Here is a 25,418-nt window from a genome sequence, read left to right as displayed (position 1 = left end):
CAGTTGAGAAGGGGATGTGAGGGGCTAGTTTGTTACCTCTTATTGACTGTTTGTCTAAAAAGTCCCAGGACAAGTTTGGGAGATGACTGATAGAAGAACAAGCCTGGGAAAGTACAGAAGGCTTCAGGTTCAAGGGTGAGAGCACAGCTCAGTTACTTTTTAATCTCCTGAGAGTGTTGGAGGAAGTAACTCTTTTGATCTAAATATTTTAAGTTACTATTCAATGAACCTAGCTCACATGCTCAAGATTGTATGTCACAGGTCACCCCCCTCAACTTCCCCCCCCCCAAGAGGGATGGACAGAAGAAGAGAAACTCTTGTCAGGAATACTTTAAGAAGTCTGTTGTTGCCTCTTTCAAGCCTGTTTTCTGAGTCCAGTTCATTTCATAAGTGGGAATTTTGGGGCCACTTTAATTTTATCCCACTCAGTTGGGGGCTCTTCATTTGGGATGCTGGAATGGTATCAGGCTTTCAATTTCCTCCTCTGGTAGGCATAGATGTGGCTGCTAGTGATTTTCGTTGCCTCCCAAGGTGAGGGAGTCTGTGAATCTTTGCCAACTTCCCAGCCAGGAGGGGATAAGCAAAGCAGGAGTTTGAAAGAGAAGTGAAGATTTGGACAAAAGCTGCAAACAAAGGATTATGTAAGTAAGCATTCAGGCCCAAGTGAAGGGGAGATTTGATTTAAGCCCTGGTTCTGAAGGGTTCCCTTGGATGTGAATGTGTGGGACACATCATAGCCACGGGATGAAGGGCTTTGCTGGGAAAAGAGAAGGGGGAATTGTGTGTGTATAAGAGATCCAGGAGAGCAGAAGAGGGCTTGATCAAATGACCCTAAAGCATCCCAAGTCAGTTAAGACTTTGCAAGATTTAATGCCCTGGCTAGTTTACAAGATAGCCTTGGCTGGCGAGCCTAATGTTTGAGTGCTAGGGACTGAGTTGAGAAGACATAGGTTGCCGGTGTCTGGACTGGTGAGTCTAAGAGTAAGCAGCCCAGGTCTGATTCACAAAACATCCCAGGCAAAATTCAGGTTGTCTGAGTCTGGCAGTGAGTGAATTGGGAAAAAGTTAGCTTGCAAGACATCTGAGGATGAGAAGCCTCAGGATTGAGCAGCTAACTCCTGTAGGAGTGGATTTAACAGGGTTCCAGACATCTTGATTTCTAGACAGATAAAACATCAGGAATAGGCCAAATAATTTCAAACACGCAACAAAAATGAGGTACTCTAGGTACCTGGGGCAGTTTGTCCTAAAATACACCATTAGAAATAAAATTAGGGGATTTGGATAAAATAATGAAAATGGTTTTTTTGTTTGTTTGTTTTTTTGCCAAGGTTTCCTTTGGAGGATTAGATGTTAGCAGTAAGCAGTCTAGAGATGAGGAAAAGTGTGATTACGCTGCCCTCTGGCTACTAGAGGTAGGAACTTTTGTTCTCAAAGGAGAAAAGGAGAATGAGAGATCTTAGGAGAATTATCATTCAGGGCATAAGAACAGCTGTGCCCCAGAATCAGAACAGGTATTCATGAGGAGAGGGGAATGATGAAATGAGGGAGAAGACTAAGGCAATGCTCCAAGTTATGAAGCAGTAGATGGTAAAAAAAAATACTATAGGAGGGATAGCAGAGTAGGAAAGGTATGACCCCCCAGGAGGAAAGGAGTGGTTTTTGGGGGGACACCCACCTGGAGCCCTTGATAACATAGGGGGTGAGGATCAGGAGTAGAGGTTACCTTCCTGAGAGACAAGGAGAGGCTAAATCCTTCCTCAATTGTATTACCTTTGGGAGCTGTGCTTAGTAACAAAGAAAACTTGCTGTGACAGGAGTGAAAGGGGAGAATTTCCCTGACTCTGCCAATGATTGTAGTATATATGTAAAAAGAAAAGAATGATTTTTCTGCTGTACTACCAAATTGTAAAAAAATATCCAAGCCCCATTGCCTTTCCCACAAATCTAGGAGTGTGTGTGTGTGGGGGGGGGGGGTGTGTGTGTGTGGGGGGGTTGGAGATGAACAGACTCAGAATGGTATGTGAGGGTGTAAGGAATTAAATTTTATGGACTATATAGTCCAACCATAAAATTTAATTCCTTACACCCTCACACACACATATATATATAGTCCAACCATAAAATTTAATATGGTTGGTCTATATATATAGTCCAACCATAAACTTTAATTTTGACCACAGTATTATCTTAAAATTCATATGAATTTTAAGATAATACTGTGGTCACCGATTTTAAAATTAATATAGCCCAAGTCAAAATTACTTTCAGTAGCTTTATTTACAAAGAGGTAGAACAAGTGAAAGTAGAGAAATGTGAAAGAGGGCAGAGTAAGAAGTCTATCCTACCACACTAAATATTTCTATGGTGCTCAGCTCAACTCATGCAGGGCTCATTAAACCCTCAGCTGGAGGACTCAGTAGTGAATTAAGCAAGGGTTCAACCCATGCGGCCTTCTCCAGGAAGGGGAGGCCTCTCTGGAACTAATCTCTCCAAAAGTCAGGAAAGGAAGGTCAGCTTTTCACTCACCAGGCTGAAGTTCCAAAGGAAGAAGATCCTGGAGCAATCTTACCAGAAGCAGTCCAAGAGCCCCAGTCCCAGTACAAGCTCCTTTAACCCAAAAATTCAGGACGAAGATCCCTTGGACAGGAAGCTCATCATCTTTTATAGTCCTTGTCCCTTTCTGTCCCTTCCTCCACTTTATGAGTACCAAATGCAGTCTTTAAATTTGCTTAGCACTGCCCAGAGGGGCAACGTTTGTAGGTTCCATCTCTCGTCCTATGAGGGTATAAACTCTTATCAAAGGATTTACAAGTTTCTGACTGATTGAGTTGAAATGGTAGAGCTCTCTAAGTGGCTTGGGAACTCCCCCACCTAGTGCCAAGTAGAGGTGTTCAAGCTTTGGTCGATTAATTAAAAAATAGGCGAAGGGAGAGTCAATCTCATCTTCACAGGGGGAAAGGATCCTGAAACTTAAAGCAGACTAGCAGGTGGGGTTTGGGTCCCTGGGTCTGCTGAAAATCTGAAGCAAAATTTATTTAACTGTTGTCTGTCTTTGTAACTCTGTGTTTTGTGTATACACAAGGTGGGGTATGGTGGCTGGGAAGGAAACCTCTATGTGACTAATGATGATGATGATGATGATGAGTTAACTCTGTCTCTCTCTCCCCCTGCATTCCAGAACATGGGGGAGATTTGGAAGACAGGTGAGTTAAGAGATTCAAAGACATAAAGGTGTGTGAACTTTGAGTTTCTTAAAACTCTAAGGTAGCCTAATGAAATCAAAAGGGATTATTCATTAGGTTTTTCCCCCCAATAATGGGAAAGCCAGAGGCAGATAAAAAGGTCTGTTGGACACTTTTCCCTCTTTCTCCTCTGCGGGCCACAGAGAGGGAAGGTGGAAAGGCCAGAAAATGATGCTTGATCTCTCAATTGGATTTCCTAAACTGAGTTTATTTCAAAGCTAGAATATGTGTATATGTGGTTTTGAAAAAAAAATCCTAATTCTGAAATGTGCTCATTGAACTGAGTGAAATGAATATAAAGTTGACTCATTGTTGATAATTGTCTATCAGGTTTTATAAGATTACAAAAGGCTTTTATTCTGTACCAATCTATTAGAGGGAAAGCAAGTAGAAGAATGTGAGAGGAATGTTGGATTAGAATATGAAAGATACAGGTTGTTAAGGGATTTCAGAGTATGGGACTTTTAAGTAAAGTCCACTGGAAGGAATAATATTTAACGTTTTAAGTATGTAGGATATGTGAGGAGCAGAAGCGGGAGGTGGGGGGTGGGGAGGGGGGGAAGGAAGTTCTATTCTGCTTTGAGCAGAGACCTTGAAGGGGAAAAGAGTGAATGTTTTGAGACTAGCAAGTTGAAGTAATTCTATAAATGCTTTCATTGGAGTTCAAGAACTATCTCATTTCATCACTACAAAAAGAAGGGGCAAACCTCATGCCCTGAGTACTCTTAAAGAAGTAAATAAATTGTAATAGGTAGGGATAAAATCTTTTCAGTTAGATCTATTATAAAGTAAGAAGAATCTGTAAGAACTAAAATAGTGGAAGAAAGCATAAATAAAATACAGAATTAGTATTTACTGTAAGGGAAAGTTAAAGAGAAAAACATTTTATCTGTAAACTTGTAGGGCTTTAAGAAGTCATTAGAGTAGGCCAAGTCAGTAAGACAAAAATCTTGTTTGGGTTATAGAATTTCCGGATAATAAAATTGGATTATTGAAAAGGTGAACTTCTCTGAGCTTCAATGGGTGAAGATTTTCCATTTAAGGTAAAAGGTTCTTGGGATCTCAACTGATATTACTGTGAGTTTGAAATTCTAATATGGCTATTTGATGATTAATCCACACCATTCAAGAAGAGAACTACAAGGCACTCAAGAGGACAAGTAATAGTCCTTATTAAGAGCTGGAAAGACAATCCTAGTCTCAGGTAGGATGAGATCCTTCTGACTTGGTAAGGCCTAATGGATTTTGATGATCTTGAGTGAAATTATGGCATGAGCCTTTGATAGCTCTGGCCTGCACATGAACTCAGACAATGTTAAGTCATTCTGTGTCCTCTTAAGGCACAGACCTAAAGGAACCAGTGAGGACAGTTATAATCTTTCCCTGCCTTTTCCTTTTATGACAAATTCCTGTAATCAGCACATAAATGCAAATTGTAAAATGAAAGTTTCTAATTCCCAAACGACCAAGTGGTCATCAACTACCAAACTGATAGTTGAAGGTTAGAATTTATCAAGTGCTAGCTAAGCAAGGTTTTTGTTAATCAATGTCTGTATTCCCTGTCAAGGTTCTGTAGAAAACAAGAGGGGACCTCTAGTTTTAATTGGCCATAATTTGGAGCTTGAATCTTAGGCTCAGGATTATGGCCCAAGATTTTCTGTATCTCTTACAGAACCTGGGATAGAGAAAATCTGTCTTCAAAAGTGTTCTTATGTGTTCATAAATGTTGTTGAAAAATATTCCTTATAAAAGACTCGAGCAGGAATTTCTCAAAGATCACTGCAAGCAATTTGGAGCAGAGGTAGCAAGTTTCCTGAGAAGACCCATCCCTAACTATTAAATGATAATTTCTGGAGATGAAGTTTGTTGGCTATGGGAATGTTACCCAAGTGCAAAGAAGTTTAATGTTTAATCAATGTCATTAATAGGTATTTTACTGATTTCCTCCATCTCTATCAGGAACTTTGTTGGGAATATGTAGATAAGTATTACATATAAAATACATGATCATAGGAAAGTGATAAAGGAGAATACCAAAGGTATTTGTATAACAGCCCAGGATATCGAGATTTAGGCAAGTGAGAATAATGCATCTCTGAAATAAGAAAAGGGCGGTGATTAAATGAGTGATTCTCAAAGTAAAATATTTGGCTTACCCTTCCCCCAACAATATTCTTAGGGCAGAGGCACCCCAGTTGAGAAGGGAGTGTGAGGGGCTGGTTTGTTACCTCTTATTGATTGTTTATCTAAAAAGTCCTAGGACAAGTCTGGGAGGAGGTGATTGATAGCAGGACAAGCCTGGGAAAGTACAGAAGGCTTCATATTCAAGGGTGATGGCATAGCTCAATTACTTTTTTTTTTAATCTCTGAGAGTGGTGGAGGCAGTAACTCTTTTATTTTGTATATTTTAACTTATTGTTCTATGAACCTAGCTCACACACTCAAGATTGTATGTCACAGACAGACTCCACAAGAGAAGGAGACTGGATAGAAGAGGGAGGAGAGTCTCGTGTCAGGAATACTAAAGAAAGTCTGTTCTTACACTCAAGCATTTGCATTTTGTCATTAAGACATTTTCCTCCTTTCATGAAAGGAATAGGAATTCTGGGAAGATGGTGGCTTAGAGGCAGCAAGGCTCCAGACCTCTGAAAATCCTTCAACACTGATCAAGGGGACAGAAAACCAAATCTGACAACAGAACACAGCCAGGGATCCTCCTGCTGAATCCAACTTAAAAGGTATGTGGGGAAAAAAAGCCTGAATTCTTGAACTGCTGGGTTCCCAGGGAAAGGAAGAAGGAAGATACTAGGTCCCCTCCCCCACCTAATGCACTGAGTCTCCAGCAGATCCTGGAATCTCTGGGCAGCCAAGGGCACTAATCCAGAGGGAGTACCTTGTTGGCATAGCTGTGCCAGGTTCAGGGCTTTGATCAGACAGCAGGGAGGCAACTGGAGGAGAAGCACAGAGAGGGCAGCCTAGTCTCAGCCAAAACAATCTATCTTGTGCACCCCTCCAAACCCCCCTCCCCGGGGTTTTGGCCTCAGGGTACATCCAGCTCTATAGATCAACTCTGCCCTGGCTTAATCTTATCAATAGGACAGATAAGAAGTCTTCAGAGGGCTGAGAAGCTCCAACACCCCACCCCCATAGACTGCAGTGAAAGAAATTGTAATCACATCTTTTAACTTTAACTGCCAGTTGGGGAAGATCTGGCCTCAGGGCTCATTAATCTAGTCAATCAGCAGAGCAGAGAAGAAGCCCCTTCAGGATAGAATAGCCCAAACTCACAGATCCAGCAAATAATCAGAGGAGCAAGATTACAGCCAATAACAGGGAGGAAAGAAGGAAAAAATATGAGCAAACAACAGAAAAAGAAAAAAGAAATTACAATTGATAGCGTTTATCCAGGAAATGAATATAGAGCAAATGGATCAGAGGAAGACCAAAGAATACCAAGAAAAAACACAGAAACTCCAGTGAATTGAACACAGGTTTTGGAAGAACTCAAAATTCAATTAACTCAAGAACTCAAAAGACAATCAAGAGAGGCTGAAGACAATTGGGAAAAGAAAATACATGACCTTAAACAAGAAAATAGTGTCTTGAAAGCCAAAATAGACCAGCTTGAAAATGAGGCAAAGAAGGTGAAAGGTGACCTACAAAGAAAATCTGACCAGAAGGAGAAGGATGACCAAAAAACCAGGGATGAAATTCAGTCTTTAAAAATTAGAAACCAACAACTAGAAGCAAATGACTTCACAAGGCAGCAAGAATCTATAAAACAAAATCAAAAGAATGAAAAAATTGAGGAAAATATGAAACACCTCATTGACAAGAGCTCAGATCTGGAAAACAGATCAAGGAGAGACAATTTAAGAATTATTGGACTAGCAGAAGATCATGACAAAAGGAAAATCCTAGATATCATCCTAATTATTAGGAAATTATCCAAGAAAACTGCCCTAACATTCTCAAAAAAGAGGGAAAAATGGAGATTGGAAGAATCCACAAATCACCTCCTACATATAATCCCCAACTGACAACTCCCAGGAATGTTACAGCCAAATTCAAGAACTACCAGACTAAGGAAAAAATATTACAAGCTGTTAAGAAGAAGACATTTAGATACCATAGAACCACAGTTAGGATAACACAGGACCTGGCTGCATCTACACTGAAGGATAGGAAGGCATGAGATATGATATTTTGGAAAGCAAGGGAACTAGGCCTACAACCAAGAATCAACTATACAGTAAAACTGACCATATTTTTGCAGGGTAAAGCATTCATAAAGAAAAGACCAGAAACAGAAATTTTGATGTCTAAACACAGAACTCAAGAGAATCACCAAAAGTTAATTAAGAGAGGGGGAAAAAAACAAAAATATCAAAACTTTTCTTAAGGGACACAACAAGTTCAAATGATTTGTAAGAAAAGATGATATTGGTAACTCTTAAAATTTGTTATTATCATCATGGTAGCTAGAAGAAGTATACTTAGAGGGAATAGTGACAAACTATATAGGATGAAATGTCAAGATATATATATATATATATATATATGTATATGCACATATATAATATAAATATCTATAAAACCAGAGGTAAAAAAAGAGGATAATATTAAGAGAAATGGGAAAGAGACAAAATGGGGTAAATTTATATTTCATTAAGAAGCACATGGTGGGAGCGGAGAAGACCAATACACTAGAAGGGTAAAGAAGTTAGAGACAGGAAATACTTAATTTGTACGTGCATTGAAATTGACTCAAAGAGGGATGAACAATCAGACCCATTGGGTTATAGAATTGGTTCATGTCTTATAGAGAAGTAGAAGGGTAACAAACGGAGAAGTAGAAGGGTAACAAACGGGGAGGGAAGCAATATTAGGGAGGGGGAGTGTTGGGGATAACTCATGAAAGGAATAAAAATTGCTTCCTCTTTCAAGCCTGTTTTCTGAGTCCAGTTCATTTCATAAGTGGGAATTTTGGGGCTGTTTTAATTTTATCTTACTCAATATTTTGTAGGTATTTTTTCTTTTAAATTGTCAAATCTGTTAGCACTTAATTGCGCAAAACAGTTTTTAATAATTTCATTTCCTCATTTAATTGTTATTTCTCTTTATTCATCTTTGATAACTGGTCATTTGTCTTTTTTTCTAATTTTTAATCAGAAAAAAACCTTAGCTAATAAAAATTGATTAATATACTTTTATAGTTTATTTTATTTTTAACAAATCAGATTCTTATTTTATCGTTTTAAAATGTATTTGCTTTCAATTCTATTAAATCTCTTTAATTTTAGAATGTCCATTTTGGTGTTTATTTGGCTGGTTTTCTAGATTTTTTTCTTTTTAGTATCATGTTTTGTTAACTAAACTCTTTTTTTCTTTTTCTCAAATATAAAATTTGCCAGCAAGACTATTTGGGTTGTATCCCCAAACATTTTTTGTGCTGTCTTATTGTCATTTTCTTTAGTGAAACAATTGCTTCAATAGTTTTTTCTGTTTTTTTTCCCCATGTTACTCATGAATCTGTTTCCAATTAATTTGTAATTCTTTCTTAAAAGATCCTCTATTAAACATAATTTTCATTTTATTGTGGTCAGTAAAAGATTTTCTCTATAAGGTTTTTGTAGCCTAATGCACATTCTCAAACCTTTTAATTTCAAGGAACTCTTTGTAAACTTAAAAATTATTGCACTCAGGGGGACAGCTGGGTAGCTCGGTGGATTGAGAGCCAGGTCTAGAGATGGGAGGTCCTAGGTTCAAATCCGGCCTCAGACACTTCCCAGCTATGTGACCCTGGGCAGGTCACTTGACCTCCATTGCCCACCCTTACCAGTCTTCCGCCTAGGAGCCAATACACAGAAGTTAAGGGTTTAAAAAAAATTTATTGCACTCTGCACCCAAAGCTTTTGATCATGTGGATAAATCTATCAATTTTTATAGTATTAGAAGTTTAAATATCCTAGTGTTACTTTGAAAATATTTTTGACCTTCTGAGGAGCCCCTGAAAAGGTCCTAAAAAATCCAAGGTATCAGTATACTTTAAGAAGTACTGGTAATGGTTGAAGGATATGAATAAGCTGCTTGCAGATGAAGAAATCAAAACTATCACTAATCATGTGAAAAAATATTCTAAATCTCTCCTGATTAGAGAAATACAAATAGAAACTACTCTGAGGTACTACCTTACACCTATGAGATTGGCTACTATGATAGCAAAGTGATGGATCATGGAGGGAATATGGAATGGCAAAATTGGGACACTAATTAATTGTTGTTGGAGTTGTAAACTAATCCAACCATTCTGGAGGGCAATTTGGAACTATACTCAAAGAGCTATAAAACAATGCATACCCTTTGATCCAGTAATACCACTACTGGGTCTGAATCCCAAAGAGATTTTAAAAAGAGTTAAGAATCTTGTACAAAAACATGTATCATTGTTCTTTCCATGGTGGCAGTGATTTGGAAATTAATGGAATGTCCATCAATTGGGGAATGGCTGAACAAATTGTGGTATATGATGGTGATGGAATACTATTGTGCTATAAGAAATGATGATTTCAGAAAGAGTTGGAAAGACCTACATCAGAGGTTCCCAAACTTTTTTGGCCTACTTCCCCCTTTCCAGAAAAAATATTACTTAGCGCCCCCTGTCACATACTATCACCACCCCCTTACAGTTATTCACCGCCCCTAAATGTACCTGTGGCCATCACCGCCTCCCTGGATTGCTGCAGCATCCACAATGGGGCAGTGGCACCCACTTTGGGAATCACTGACCTACATGAACTGATGCAGAGTGAAATAGGAAGAACCAGGAGAATATTGTACATAGTAACAGCAATATTGTGGAATGATGAACTGTGATAGATTTAGCTACTCTCAGCACAGTGATCCAGAACAATTCTGAGGAACTTATGACAAAGAATGCTGTCCACCTGCAGAGAAAGAACCATTGGATACTACCCTGATCTTAGCCAAAAGGTTGAGAAGTGATTGGAATACAGATCAAAACATGAGATTTTTCCCTTGTTTATTTGAGTTTTGGTTTGGGGGTTTTGGTTTTACATGATTATTCTCTTACAAAATTGAACAATATAGAAATATGTTTTGCATGAAAAGACATGTTTAACCCAGATGGAATTGCTTGACAGCTCTGGAAACAGGGAGGAAAGGGAGAAAGGAGGGGGGTGAAAAGTACTGTTGAGCCAGGTCCAAAGATTCAGGAGATCTTGGTTTCAAATCTGGCCTGAGACACTTCCTAGCTGTGTGACCCTGGGCAAGTCACTTAACCCCCCCCCCCATTGCCTAGCTTTTAACATTCTTCTGCCTTGGAACCAATACAAAGTATTGACTCTGAGATGGAAAGGAAGGATTAAAAAGAAATTTTAAAAAAGAAGTATTTGCTGAATACACAGTTTTTGCAAAGGTGCCACAATAGCCAAGATATATGCATATTCCTTTCTAATCCTCCTTTATAAATCACTAGAGATTTATTGTATCTTCTACTTATTCTAAATTTCTATGCAGTTCTTTAATTTCTTTCTTATGTTTTTATTAAATACATCTGAAAAAAGTTTTAAAAAGATCTAATGAAGTCTCCAATTCTTAAAGTTAATATCTATTTTCCCCTGTAAAGTGAAATACTTTTTAAGTATTTAAATGCTATTTCATTATTGATATTGTCTATGGTATCTTTAAGATTGATATAGTTACCTCTTTTATCTGTTGCTTTGTCTGAGATCATATTTGCCATCCTTGTTTTTATTCATTTTGATGAAGTATAGTAAATTGTGCCTTAGACTCTTGACCATATAGAATCTTTGTCAAGTATCTTGTGAAAAAACATTTATTTCTAATCTTGTAAACAACATATTTGTTTCTAACAGCATGGGTAGAACATAATTCCTTGCATAGTAAAATATCTTATCTTTGGGATAGGCATATTCAAGGACTTTGACCTACTGCACAATATACTGGTAAGTTCCAGGGTTATCTTTATCTTCAAGTTCAGAAGCTGAGCTTTTTAAGGCTGTCAGAATTGGCTCTGTTTTACAGCTACAACTTTTAGATCCCCTAGGGCAGTGATGGTGAACCTTTTAGAGACTGAGTGCTGGGCCCCACTTCTCTAGACTGAGTGCTGTGCCCACCCACCCCCAGACTTTATGTCATGCCCTTCTTCCCACTGAGTGCTGGGTGTGCCTTGCCTCCTCTCTCCTCTCTTATTCCACACAGAGGAGGGAGAAAGTGCTCCCATTGGGCTGCTGGGAGGAGGGGTAGATGAAGTGAGGAATGTCCTTAGGGAGTGTAGGGAGAGGGAGAGGAGTGGCCCAACCCCTCCACTCCTCTCCAGCTCAGCTATCCATGAACTGCCTTTCTGGGAGGCTTGATTATATCAGGATTCTCCTATAAATAAGGAATTTTTCTGTGAATTTTTAGGCAGTTGTCTTAGGTCAATGACTTGAGACAGTGCCCTCCATATCTCTCTCTCTCTCTCTCTCTCTCTCTCTCTCTCTCTCTCTCAATAAAGCATTATATTTTAAGCAATGGTTTCTGTAGTCTGGCAGGAACTAGGCATCGATCAAATCCTCCCATCATAAGTTCAAAATAGGTAAGTGATTTTGACATAAAATATATCATAAGCAAGTCAGAGGAGCCTGGAAATTTTTATCTATCAGATTCATGGATAAAGGAAGAATTTCAGATTAAATAAGAGATAGAGAAGACCACAGAAAATAAACTAGACAATTCTGATTACATTTAAATTAAAAAGCTTTAGTACAAACAAAATCAATGCAGCCAAAATTAGAAAGGAGGCAACTGGGAAAAAAAGGTTTTTTTATAGTGTTTCTCTGCTAAAAGGCTCATTTCTCAAATATATAGGGAATGTGTCAAATTTATGAAAACACGAGCCATTCCCCAATCGACAAGTGATCAAAGCATATGAATGAGCAATTTTCTGAAGAAGAAATCAACACTACCAAAAATCATGTGAAAAAATGCTCTAATCACTAATAATTAGAGAAAGGCAAATTAAAACAACCCTGGGGTACCACTTCACTCCTTTCAGATTCGCTAAACTGACAGAAAAGGAAAAGGACAAATGCTAGAGGAGATGTAGGAAAACAGGTACATTAATTGGGAAAGTTGCAAACTGGTTAACCTTTCTGGAGAATGATTTTGAACTATGACCAAAGGGCTATAAAACCATGCATACCCTTTGACTCAGCAAACTGCTACTAGGTCTACATCCCAAAGAGATCAAAGAAAAGGGAAAAGAACCCATATGTGCAAAAATATTTATAGTGCTCTTTTAGCGGTAAGAAAGAATTGGAAATTGAGGGGTTGTCAATCATTTGGGGAATAGTGAAACAAGTTGCGAGGTATGATTATGATGATATACTATCATGCTATAAGAAACAATGGAGATGATTTCAGAAGAACTTGGTAATCCTGCAAAGTTAAATGAGCAGAACTAAGAGAATATTATACATAATAATAGCAATATTGTAACTACAATCAATTGTGAAAGACTTAGCTATTCTTATGTATACAAGGATCCATGATAATTCCAAAGGATTCATGATGGCAAATACTATCCAGCTCTACAGAGAAAACTTGATGAACTTTTAAGTACAGATTGATGCATTTTTTTTCCGCTTCTATTTGACATTTTTTTGTAATAGAAATGCAGCTGGATGGCTCAAGATTGAGAACCCCACGCCAAAGTCAGAAAGTTCTGGGTTGAAATCTGGTTTCAGATACTTCCTAGCTGTGTGACCCTGGGCAAGTCACTTAACCTCTATTGCTTAGCCTTTACCATTTTTCTACCTTGGAACCAATATTGAGTATTAATTCTAAGATAGTAAGGCAAGGGCTTAAAAAACCAGCTAGCTTTGGTGTGCTATGGTCAATCACAATGACAGCAAACCTTTTTAAAGATAATGTCATGTCCTCAGCAAGTGTAGAGAAGGGGAGGGGAGCAGTTCCACTCAAGTCCTTCTGCCCTTCTAGTAACGAACTTTGAGAGGAGGGCAGCCTTGTGCCCACAGAGAGTGCTCTGCATGCCATCTTTTGTACACCATGCCATCACTGGTCTATCAGGTCATGAAGAGTTTGACACAACTGAACAACAAAAGCTTTGCATGACTTCACATAAATAATGGTTATTACACTACTTTCCTTCTCAGTGGGTGAGGAATAGGCAAGGAGGAAGAAAGAATTAGAGACAATTCTCCTCTTATCTCTCTCTCAGCTGAGAACTTTGCCTCTTACTTAACTCTGAAGTTTAAAAACTGAAGCCATGGGATATGAGTTCCCTCTTCTCCCCTTCTCTTTAACTCAACACCCCTAAGGTTCTCAATGGTTCTCAAACTTTCTTGTATGAGAACCTCTTTATACTCTCAAAAATTATTAAGGACCTCCTCATTGGGCTTAATTCAAACCCAGTCTTAGACACTTACTAGCTATGTAACCCTGAAAGAGTAGATTAATCTCTGCTTATCTAAGTTTTCTGATCTTAATAATGGGGATAATAATAGCATCTACCTCCTAGGACTGTTGTGAGAATCAAATGAGATAATTATTATAAACTTAATACAGTGCCTAGTACATAGTAAGTACTATATAAATGCTAGCTATCAGTATTATTACTATTATGTGACAATCATATCTAATGATATTGAAAAGAGGCATTAAGCCCTATGGAAATACTTTGACTTCATGAACCTGCTGAAAGGATCTAAGGATCTTTGAGGTACCTGGACCATATCTTCAGAAACAGTATTCTGGACCTATCTGCTGTGTTTGACATTGTTGATTACCCTCTATCCTCCTGACTACTTTGCTTCACTGTTGGTTTTTTATTTATTTTTTTTTTTTTGTGAGACTGTTTTCCTCTGGTACATCTCCTACTTCTATGACCACTCCTTTGGTGTCCTTTTTCATATCATTCTCCACCATCAACTGTGGGTATATCCCAGAGTGCCTCTGTCCTGGGTCCTATTCTCTTATTTCTCTAGGTTATCTCATTCATTCTACGAATTGAATCATCTTTATGCAGGTGATTCCTAGATCTATATATTTAGCCCCAGGTCTCTTTATTTCCCTTGAGTTCTGAAAAGCAACTCACTATCATTTTTTGTAAATACAATTCTTTTTTTTTTTTTTAACATTTATTAATATTCATTTTTGACATGGTTACATGATTCATGCTCCACCTTTCCCCTTCAACCCCCCCCCCCGCACTCCCCCCACCCATGGCCGATGCGCGTTTCCACTAGTTTTGTCATGTGTCCTTGAACAAGACCAATTTCCAAATTGTTGGTAGTTGCATTGGTGTGGTAGTTTCGAGTCCACACCCTCAATCATGTCCACCCCGACCCATGCGTTCAAGCAATACAATTCTTTTTTATTAATTGCTCAGTAATTCTGTCAAAAGTACAATAATTCAGGTTTTGAATGATAATATAAGTGGAATTGCTTGTCAACTTTGGGAGGGAGAGGGAAGAAGGGAGACAACATTATCATGTAACCATGGAAAATTTTTTAAAAATTAAATGAAAAATGAAAAAAAAAAGGTACAACAATTCTAGTCTCCCAGTTTTATAATCTTGGCATTATCCCCAGTTCCTCACTCTCCTTCACCCCAAATATCCACTCAGTTGTCAAATGTTGTCATTTTCTCCCTCCTTAAGATCTCTTACATATGACCCATATGAAGTGATCTTCTTTAAATATAGATCTGACCAAGTGACTCCTATACTCAATATACTTCAATGGCTTCCTATGTTTTCTAGAAGAAAATATAAATTCTGTTTAGTTCTTAAAACCTTTCACAACTGACTCCAACCTATCTTTCCAAACTCATTGTAACACCACTCCCTCTCATACATGCTATTTAGCCAAACTGGCCTTATTTCTGTTCCTCTTTCCCTCCACCTCATTGTAAAATCCCTCTCTTCCCTCAAAGATGCACTTTAACCATCACTTTCTACATGAAATCTTTCCTGAACTGATATTCCTAACTCCTAGTGACTTCCCTCTCAGATTTTCTTTTGTTTATTCACTTTCTATTGTTTATTCCATTCAGAATGTTTTGTTAATTCTATTATTTATTCTAAATATACTTATGTTCTTGTAATTTAGAATATGAACTTCTTGGGAGTTATCACTGTTTTATTTGTGTTATTTGTATTCATGAGTATTTGATTTACATGTTACACTAATATTTATTAAGTACCTATTATATATGACAACCGGTGCTAATTCTGGGGATACAAAGACCAAAAAAATCTAGTTCAAATCATTGAGAAGTTTGCATTGTATGGGAGAATACATATACACAAATAAGTAAATGCAAAGTACCTACAAGATAATAAGCAAACTAACAAATGGGGGATCAGAAAAGCCTTTTAATACCAAGTGGAAATTAGGCTATATTCTGGAAAAAAGAAAAACCTAGGAATTCCAAGAGGTTAAAGAAAGTGTATCCTAGATGGAAGGGAAAGAGGAGAAGGGGTAGGGGAAAGAAGGCCTGGTAGGCAGCTAGTTGGTACACATAGAATCCTTGACTTGGAGTCAATAAGATCTCAGTTTACATCCTGCCTGACACTTAGCAGTTGTATCTCTAAAGAAGTTCAGCCTAAAACTATGATTCTATGATTGCCCAAGCAAAGATAAAGAGATTAAAAGATGGAATGTCATACAAAGAGATTATCTAGCATGCTTGTGTAACTGGAAGAGAAAGTGAGAGAGAGGAATAATATGAAATAAGACTGGACAGGTGGTAGCAAGAAGTATATTTTAAAGGGCTTTAAATGTGAAATGAAGGAGTTTTTAAATTTATCATAGAGGCCATGGGGAACCAGTAGAGATTTTTAAGTAAGTGGCTGACCTGGTAAGAGCCATTCTTTCTGTTTCTCTTACTGCTGATTTTTGTTGGTAGTATAGAAATGTTGATGATTTACATCAGGGATTCCCAAAGTGGTCGCCACCACCCCCTGGTGGGTGCTGCAGCGATCTGGAAAGCGGTGATGGCCACAGGTACATTTGGGGGGCAGTACATAACTGTAAGGGGGCGGTGATAGTATGTGACAGGGGGGTGCTAAGTAATATTTTTTCTGGAAAGGGGGAGGTAGGCCAAAAAAGTTTGAGAACCACTGATTTACATGGATTCATTTTATATCTTGCAACTTTGATGAAGTTGTTGACTATTTCAACTAGATTTTTAGTTGATTCTCTAGGATTCTCTAAATATACCATCATCTCTGCAAAGAGCAAGTTTTGTTACCTTTTTATAAGCCTTCAATTTCTTGTTCCTGCCTTATTGTTATAGCTAGCTAGAACAATACTGAATAATTATGTTGAAAATGGACATCCTTTCTTCACTCTTGATCTTACTGAGAAGTGTTCAAGTTTATCCTCATTACAGATTATTCTTGCTCTTGGTTTTAGATAAAATGGTAGAGTCACAATTTTTGAAAATTGATTTGATAGTTATGTAGAGGAGGAATTGTAAAAGTTGAGAGACTGGAAGCTAGAGATCAATTAAAAAGCAATTGCAAAGATTCAGGACAAATACAAAGATATAGTGCAGATAAGATGAAAATATAAATACTATTCATCTCTCCTTTTAGAGCCTTATCATTAGCCAATCCAGGCCCTTTTGTCTGGAATGCATCTCCTCCTTACCTTTGCTTTATTAAGTACTTCTCTTCCTGTAAAGATGCAGATAAAACCATATATTCTATATAAAGCCCTTCCATATTCCCTAATTGCTAAAGTCATCCTCACCAAAGTATCTTGTATTTAATTACTGTGTGTATATACACACTCATGCACATGATAATACGTGTATAACAGACAGAATTGCTTGCCAGCTCTGGGAAGGGGGAGGGATAGGAAGGAGGGAGACAGTTTGAATCATATAATTTTGGAAAACTTATTTGGAAATTTAATACATGTAATTTATAAAAATAGAATATCTTTACAAACATATACTCATGCATATTTACATTTATATACATATCTATGCTATAACTATGCTATACATTATTATAAATATTCATATCCTCCATTAAAATATAAACTCATTTCAAGTAAGGATTATTTTTATTCTTCATACTTGTATCCTTGGCCTAGCACATAGTAGGCCCTTAATAAATACTTCTCTTGACCAAATTAGATAACATGTAAAGTGCTTTGCAAATCTTAAACTTCTACATAAGTTCTACATTGCCTATTACTACTATTGAATATATAGGTTTAGGAGTCATCTACATAGAGGTAAGAGGAAGGAAGGGAAAGTCGGTCAGTAAACATTTATTCGGTGCCTACTATATCCAAGTCCTGTGCTAAAAGAAAGGCTAAAGACAGTCACTGTCTCAAGGAACTTAGTCTAATGGCAGAGACAAGGAAAGAAATATGTACAAAGAAGCCATATACAGTACAAATAGGAAATAATCAACAGAGGGAAGGCACTAGAATTGGGAGAAGTTGGGAAAGACTGCTTGTAGATAAGGGGATTTTAGGTAGGGAGGCCAGGAGGTGGAGATCAGGTAGAAGAGCATTACTGGCATGAGGCAGGGTGGGGGGCAGCCAGAGAAAATGCCCAAAGTTGGGAGATGTAGTGGAATAGCCAGGAGGCCACTGGATGTGGCAGAGAGTAAGTAGTAAAATAGACTGTAAAGGTAGAAAAGATTTAGGCTAGGAAGGGCTTTTTCCGGGAACAGAGAACTTGGTATTTGCTTCTGGAGACTATAGGAAGACCCAAGAGCTAACTGAGAGTGGGTAGAGTGCAGGAAGAGGTCCCATGGTCAGAATAAACTTTAGGAAAATCATTTTAGAATGGCTAAATCAGTGGCCATATCAGATGAAAGAAAAGGACTATGGGCCAGATATGATAAAGATGAAATTGACAAGCTGGGGCAAGGGACTATACAGGTGGAGGGGAAATATAGTAAGGAATCTAGGAGGATGATGGCTAGGTGGCAACATGCAAACAGCTATTTATATAGGATAAATGGAAAATAATCAGTTAAAACAGAGTACTGGAACTAAAAGAGATTGAGAAAGATTTCCTGTAGAAAGTGGGATTTTAGCTGAGATTTCCAGGAAGCTAAGACAAAGAGGGATACCAAGAGATAAAGTGGGGAGGAACAGTCAGAGAGAGGGAAAGAGAGAATCGACATTTATTAAGCGCCTACTACTACGTGCCAAGGGCTGTGCCAAGCGCTGTGAGAGACAAGACAAAGCCCAGGATGGAAGCTTGGCGGGTATCCTCAGGACTTTCCAGCCCAGAAGGGAAGAAAGGTCATCGGGGTAGCAGAGGAGGCGGGGGGCGGGGCTCGAGGCTAAGGGTGGCAGGTGCCCCAAAGCAGAGTGAAGCCTGAGCTCCAGTATGTCTTTAGGTGGAGAGTTGCCACTTTACAAAATGTGTCCTATTATTCCGTCCCTTCCCTTTAAAGCCTTGCTTTTAAACTTTTCACCGTTTCATACATTTTTCCTTTCCAGGAAAAAAAGCTGAGGGCGGGCCAGGTAGGGCGAGTCCCCTCCCTCCCCCTTCTGGATTGGTTCAGCCTTTGCGGGGTGGGCGTAGGGTGGGTGTCTCAGAAAGTAATCAGTCTTCATCCTCCTGGGGCTCAGTGAGGGAGGGTGTACGTAACACCTTGTGGGGGGGGCGACCCAGAGAGAAGGGGGTGGGACAGCTCAGAGTGACGGGCAGTCCCTGCCTGGGGGAGAGGGAAAGGGACACCTCCGGGTGGGTGCAGCCCCCGTAAAGGAGAGGGTGATACCTTATAGTGTGTGGGGGACGGGACGGTTCCTGGGAAGTGGTGACACCTCAAGGAGAAGGGCAGCTCTGCGTAGGAAAGGGAGATGGCCCTGTTAAACAAAACACAGGCCCTTCCTAAGGGGGGGTGGGATGCGGGAGGCTAAATCTTCCAGCAAACTAGTTGGCGCGCCTTCCCCTTCAGGAGGAAGAACTTCCCCCGCTCCAGTCCCGGGAACCGCAGACCGCGGCGACCCCACAGACTCACCGACTCGCATAAGTTTCGGCTCGGTCCCGGAGTTCCGGATCAAAAATCCGGCTCCGCGTTTTCCCCCTTGCTCTAGGGTTCCGGGGCTCTCAGAAGTCTAGAGCCCACCCTAGCCCAGCCCTCGCGCTCGTTCCCGCCCAACACTGGCCTCTCCACCATTCATCGCCCGCCTCCAACCTCCGAACCTCGCGGCTCCGCCTGCGGCTGCGCTCATTGGCCTCGCGTTCTCTTCTCCCCTCCCCGCCTTCTTCGAAGCACCGCCTCCACCCGCTGGGCTCCGGGCCCCGCCTCCGCCGCGCGCTCACCTTGTTTTCATTCCCGCTGTCACATGAATCGGTGACTGGCAACGCGAGCTCCTAGCGGGAGGGGGAGGTAGAAGAGGAGAGGGGAAGGAGGGGGGGCGAAGGGAAGAGGTGGCTCATCTGCCCTCAAAGAGCCCCGCTCTCGACTGCTCCCCCGCGGCTGTGGTATTGTGGGATCGCGGCGACCTCGCCTCCCTCCTTTCCGTGGCGGCGAGCCCGGCTCTCCAGCGCCCCCTGCCGCCCACCCCCTTCGCCTCGCCGGCGGCCTCCCGCCCCCCCTTCTCCCTCCACTCCTCCTCCTCCTCCATCCTCCAGTCCAAGATGGCGGCGGCGGCGGCGGCGACGGCTCCTCCGGGCTGCCCCGGTTCATGCCCCAACTTCGCCGTGGTCTGCTCCTTTCTGGAGCGCTACGGGCCGCTGCTCGACCTCCCCGAGCTGCCCTTCCCGGAGCTGGAGCGGGTGCTGCAGGCGCCCACGCCCGACGCCGGCGACAGTGAGGGTAAGTGGGGCGGGCGAGCTAAGCGGCCCCACGGCGGGAAAAGGCCTGGGCTACCTAGCCCAGCCCCGGCCCTGGGGCAGCAAATGTCTACCTAGTTGGCCTCCGGCCGCTCCCTCCTCTCCTGAGCCTCCGAGAGAGGGGGCGGGGCGAGCACCCCTACCCCCCCCCCTGCGTGGGTGGGTGGGGGGCCGGCCGCAATTGGGGCGGGGGTAGCGGCAGTAATGGGGCTGGGGTGGGGGGAGGTATTGTGTACTGTGCTCCGGAGCCTTAGAGCTGGTCTTCCCCCTCCCTCCAGGGCTGGGGGTTGGGGGGAGGGCGGATAGCGCAGGTTCCGGCCCTGGCTGTGCTTTCTCCGCCCCCTCTCGTTGCACCCTGGGGAGGCCGGGCCCAGCCCCTCTTTGGGACGCCCCCTCCCCATCTTACCCCCATGCACGTTTCTGGGTCCCTGGACTGGGGGACGTGAAGCTCCCGGAGTCTCCCTCCCCATGTGCGCACTCCCCTTGGAGAGTGTCTCCCTCCCCTTTCCCCTCCCCCTTCTTTCCCCCGTTTATTCTTCTAGGGCTCTTTGCTCCGAGTGAGGACGCCCTTCAAGACCCTTCCTTCAGAACCCCCTATCTCCTGAAAGAATGGAGCCCAAGTTCTGGCTCCATCCGGCTCTCCCTGGAGCTCCCCTCCCGGGAGGCGGGAGGGTACCTTCCCCTCCCCCCCAGATGCATTGGTGTATTTATCCACTTTCCCAATTCTTCCCTCCTTTTTCACCTCTGGCTGTAGAGATGGAGGGAAGAGAAAGGAGTCGCTGTCCTTTCTCCCTCTCTCTCTCTTTCTCTCTCTTTCTCTCTCTCGTTTGCGGGGTTTGAGTGTGTGTATGTGTATGTAAAGGGGGAGCGGTGGCGGGAGGAGGGGCTCGGAGAAAGTGGGGGGTACAGCTGTAGAAGGTGCTTGTTGCTCATGTTTCTCTCTGGGGCTGCTAGTCTATTATTGGTGTTCGCAAGTGGTGCTCCTTCCACATAAGGCCACCGCGCGGGTATAGGGCGCATGCTCGGCCCGGCCCCATTGAAACTTCCTGCTGCTGCTGCTTTAGTTGGAGCATCCCCCCCCCCTCCCGTGCGCCTGCAGCTCTAACCCTCATGCTTTTTGCCCGTCTGTACATAACATTTCTATGGCTCGTTTCTTCTCCCCAAAGGCTGGCTTTTTGTTGTTGTTGATTGACACTTTGCCGGAATTTTCTTGGGTTTCATAGGACACAATTTTCAAACGATTTATCGTAAATCAGGCAACCATAGGACTACAGAAACAGATATGAAAGTCTAACTTAAAAAATATCAGGGGAATGATTGCCAATATTACTCAAATGTTCACTAGAATAGTCCTTTAAATGACAAGCTCCAACCGCATCTAAAAATTTGATTGGATTTAATTAGGAAGAGCTTTTTGGGAAGTACATCCTATAAAAACAACAACCCATTTAGCAAATATATCATGTGCAGAAAAACTGTGGTTCCAGTCGGAGGACTGTGCTATATTGTCATGTTTTTAGAATGTATGGGGCAAATTGCTTTTGGAATCAATTTAGTCCAAGTTCAAAGGCAAGCACAACTTCTAGGGAAATAATACTTAAAGGATATGGAAATTTGTGGTCCTTTACCCCTTACACTCTCAATTTAGCTTGAGCTGCCTTTTTTTTTCACAGATGACCAATTTATATTAATGCTAGAGAAAAATTAATAATGTTGAGGGTTAACTTGGTGTATAACATTATACTACTGAATTAGTTAGTCCGAAAGATTCAAGATATTGACTGATTCTAACATAATGACTGTTTGAACTTGAACAAGCCTAATTTTGAACTTCTAAGTGACCCAGTTGGCTCTCTAATTTAAGTTTCTTAACTTATTTACCTATCATCATTGATGTAGGAGTCTACATGCTGGGAGTCACTCACCTAAAAATTACAAGTGTTCTCCACTCACTTCCAAAGAAAAAATACTTTTTATGTGTTAGACAACTTCTAAGTAGAAGATGGGAAATTTAGGGACCATCTGGCTTTGCCTATACCATTAAGGTGATTTGGAGCCTTTACAGTTTTTGTTGATGTTAAAGAGAGGATAATGATAGTGATTTCTTTTCCACAAGGGAATGTTTTGTAAGAATAGCTGATATCTCACAGGACTGTTTGGTGAAATCCCTGCAAATGTTAAAGAACTCTATAAATTAGTTTATTGTTAGTGTTTGTTATAAGGCACTCAGCCAATGAACAGAACTTTTGGTTATAATAATGTATAATTTTACTATGGGGTGAAAACATTGTTTTGATAATGAATACAATTTTAAGCTATTTTACACTTGTATAAAAGCTTTTATAATGAAATATCTCCTGGTTAGCAGGCCCAAGAGTAACGTGGAAACAGATATTTTAAGCAATTGTTTTGGAAATTTTTATGATTCCTGTTTAAAAACTCTTGACTTTCTGGCATGATTAAATTTGTCTTTAAAGCCCATTTAATATGTTCTTTGAGTTGGCCTTTTTAGAATATTGGTAGAAGTGACATTCTTACTTTTTTAGTAAATTAGTTGCGTTCACTTTCTTAGTTCCATAGTTTTATGTAAATGGAAACAATTTAAACATTTTGTAATCCTTCTTTTACAGTATCAGACTTTGGAATGATGTCCTCAGCATGGGGTGCTCTGTTTTCATAAGAACTGCCAAACAAACCTATGTCTTATGATAGAGTTAGAGAGAAATTAAAGTACCATCTTCTTGTAGAAACTAGCCTTTATTTTAAAAACCAGAGTAAAAAGAAATACATATATAAAAATGATAATAAAAGATGTATCAATGGAAGCTATTGAAGAATATTTAGTAGCAAGAAAATACTTGATATTTTTTAGAAGATGCTTTTAAACAGTTTGAACATACATAGTGCTTTTAAGTTTGCAAACATTTCTCTACAACTGTTCCATGAGATGGGTAGTATAAATATTATTCTTCTACAAATGAGGAGCCTTCGCTTAGAGAGAAGGGAAGGGTCACAAAGTAAGTAGTTGAAGTGGCAATTAAAACAGGTTTTTTTCTGACTCCCAAGTTTGGCCTTCTTTCACTAAGCTATGCTGCCTTAGCTAGTCATTATTTAGTTGCTTCTTTTGAATATATTAAAGTTGTTCTTTTTTTTTTCCAGCCTATTAAATTTTATGCTGTTGCTGTAAGATGTTAGGGTTCCTATAACCCTTAAAGCTGGCTTTTAATTAATTTTTCAGAACTCATTTCATTGAAATTGAACCATCAATATTTTGTATTAAATCTTAATAATTATATTGCCGTGGCTAGATTGCAGGAAGTAAACAAGTTAATTTTCATTTGTATTTAAATATAGTTGACTTATATAATATGATTTTTTTTAAACCCTTAACTTCTGTGTATTGGCTCCTAGGTGGAAGAGAGTGGTAAGGGTGGGCAATGGGGGTCAAGTGACTTGCCCAAGGTCACACAGCTGGGAAGTGTCTGAGGCCAGATTTGAACCTAGGACCTTCCGACTCTAGGTCTGACTCAATCCACTGAGCTACCCAGCTGCCCTAATATGATCTTTCTTACTGGTGCCTGTTGTATGATGATACTTATTAGATGCTTTTTTGCACCTAAAGGAAAGGTACCTATTAATATGATTGGAACTGTTTCTTGCCATAAATGAAGTTTGCCATCAGATGCTTAATGCCAGGACTTGTGTTTTCTATAATGTCAGCTCATCCTTGGGAAGCAAAAGCAAGAACATATTTCAGTTGTCAGCTAGTGAATATTATACTTTGGCCTTTGAAGAAAGAGGTAGAAGCTAGGAAATGTAATAGAGGGCAGGGAAAGAGAAAAGATCCCTTTACTACAAGGAATAATGTTTAAGGGAGAAAAAAGACATAGAAAGTCTCTCGCATGTTTTTCTATTACAGAAGACCAAGTGGAGGGGAATGAAGATTCTGTGGCTAAAATATTCCTATTAATGAAAGATATTTTTCTCATCATTATTTTAAATTATTCGTTTTTTTAAAACTTGACCTCTTAGTGAGAAAGCTCAATGCTTCATTGTAATAAATGATACTTTGTGTGATTCATATTCTCACTGACAGCATCTTGCTGAACAAAACACTAGGCTATGGAGTTAGCAAATGCATCTTGCAAAGTGTGATGGCTACTTATCAACTTCTCAGTGATAAAAATGCATTAAAAGTATGTGAAAATATTGCATTTTAATAGGTATTTTGTCCATATTAAAGGGTCTGTGGTAAACTATATCTGTATTTATAAAGTAGAAAATTGAGACCATTGTTTGACTTGAATAATTCAGGCCAAAAAATGTATTTTTACTTTTTTATGATTTACATACCTCAGTTTGACTTAACAAGAAGATGACGACATTCTTGTATTAGACATATGAGGTAGACTAAGTTTAGTATGTGAAGCTTTTAAAATGTCATCTGCTGGTATAAATTATTTTTGTTTTTTAATTTGTACAATAGGTCAGATACTTTTTGTCATGGATTCCTTCTGACTACCTAGTTCTTTTGAAATTTGGATAGTGTTGATTATTGCATAAAATAAGTAATTTATACCTTGAATTTCAAAGAAGTGTTTTATTATTTTGTAGAAATTTTGTTATATCAATTATTTCTACAAATGAGGGGATCGAATTATAACTTTAATTTGGAGTATACTCTTAAATATCAGCTGTATTAACCAATATAATATAAGAATATTTAATGTAACAAATTTATGTACCTTTTTTGTTCTAAGCTGAGATTTCACCTGTGCAGGGAATTCCTGGTGTAGTTCATTTGTATGTATTGCCTTAGTTACCTGGGGCTCCAAAGTAACCTATCCTTGATCACATGGACTGTGCTTCCTAAGGGTGGGACTTGAACCAAGGTTTTTGGGATTCTGGGGGTGACCTGTGTGCTTATAGACTACTATCAGATATAGACAGATATAACGTGCATTTCTTGTCATGCTTTATATATTATTTTGAAATTATACAAATGGTTAAAAGATTTGATCTGTAATCACTATAGTATTGCATTTACTGTGTTTGTAAATATAGTTTATTTTACAGTTTGCCTCTAGTCTGTTATTCCAACTGTTGTTCATATATCTCTTGCATTCAGAATGTTCTCAGTAAATAGTGATGGAGTTTGTACCTTCAGGTATAATACCAAATTGGCTAGCAGATGCTGACACCTCTCCTTAGAAATTACTAGTTTCCATCATCTTTGTAAACATGAAGTAATTGATTTTTCAGGGTCAGGTTCTGAGATGACTATGCCAAAGTGTCTCACTTCAGAAGTC

General features: G+C 39.9%; 2 protein-coding genes across 3 annotated transcripts in view; one reads left to right on the top strand and one right to left on the bottom strand.

The window, feature by feature from the left end:
- The window catches only part of AAMDC (adipogenesis associated Mth938 domain containing), a 92,232-nt gene extending 72,395 nt beyond the window's left edge, over window positions 1–19,837 (bottom strand). Inside the window, exon 1 of one of the 2 annotated variants that reach the window (XM_044668182.1) lies at window positions 19,597–19,837. The gene's annotated coding sequence lies outside the window, so the exon portion shown is untranslated. Of the gene's footprint in view, window positions 1–19,291; window positions 19,391–19,596 lie in introns of those variants that run through there. The other variant, XM_044668181.1, reaches the window with a different exon arrangement.
- A 77-nt stretch (window positions 19,838–19,914) lies between these two features.
- The window catches only part of RSF1 (remodeling and spacing factor 1), a 128,927-nt gene continuing 123,423 nt past the window's right edge, over window positions 19,915–25,418 (top strand). Inside the window, exon 1 of the mRNA XM_044668927.1 lies at window positions 19,915–20,092. Within this exon, the coding sequence (XP_044524862.1) occupies window positions 19,915–20,092 (178 nt within the window). The remainder of the gene's footprint in view (window positions 20,093–25,418) is intronic.

Source organism: Gracilinanus agilis, chromosome 3 (assembly GCF_016433145.1).
Source record: "Gracilinanus agilis isolate LMUSP501 chromosome 3, AgileGrace, whole genome shotgun sequence".
In the NCBI taxonomy this organism is placed as follows: Eukaryota; Metazoa; Chordata; class Mammalia; order Didelphimorphia; family Didelphidae; genus Gracilinanus; species Gracilinanus agilis.
The sequence above is the reverse complement of the archived record's forward strand: the minus strand, read 5'-3'. Positions and strand labels throughout refer to the sequence as shown.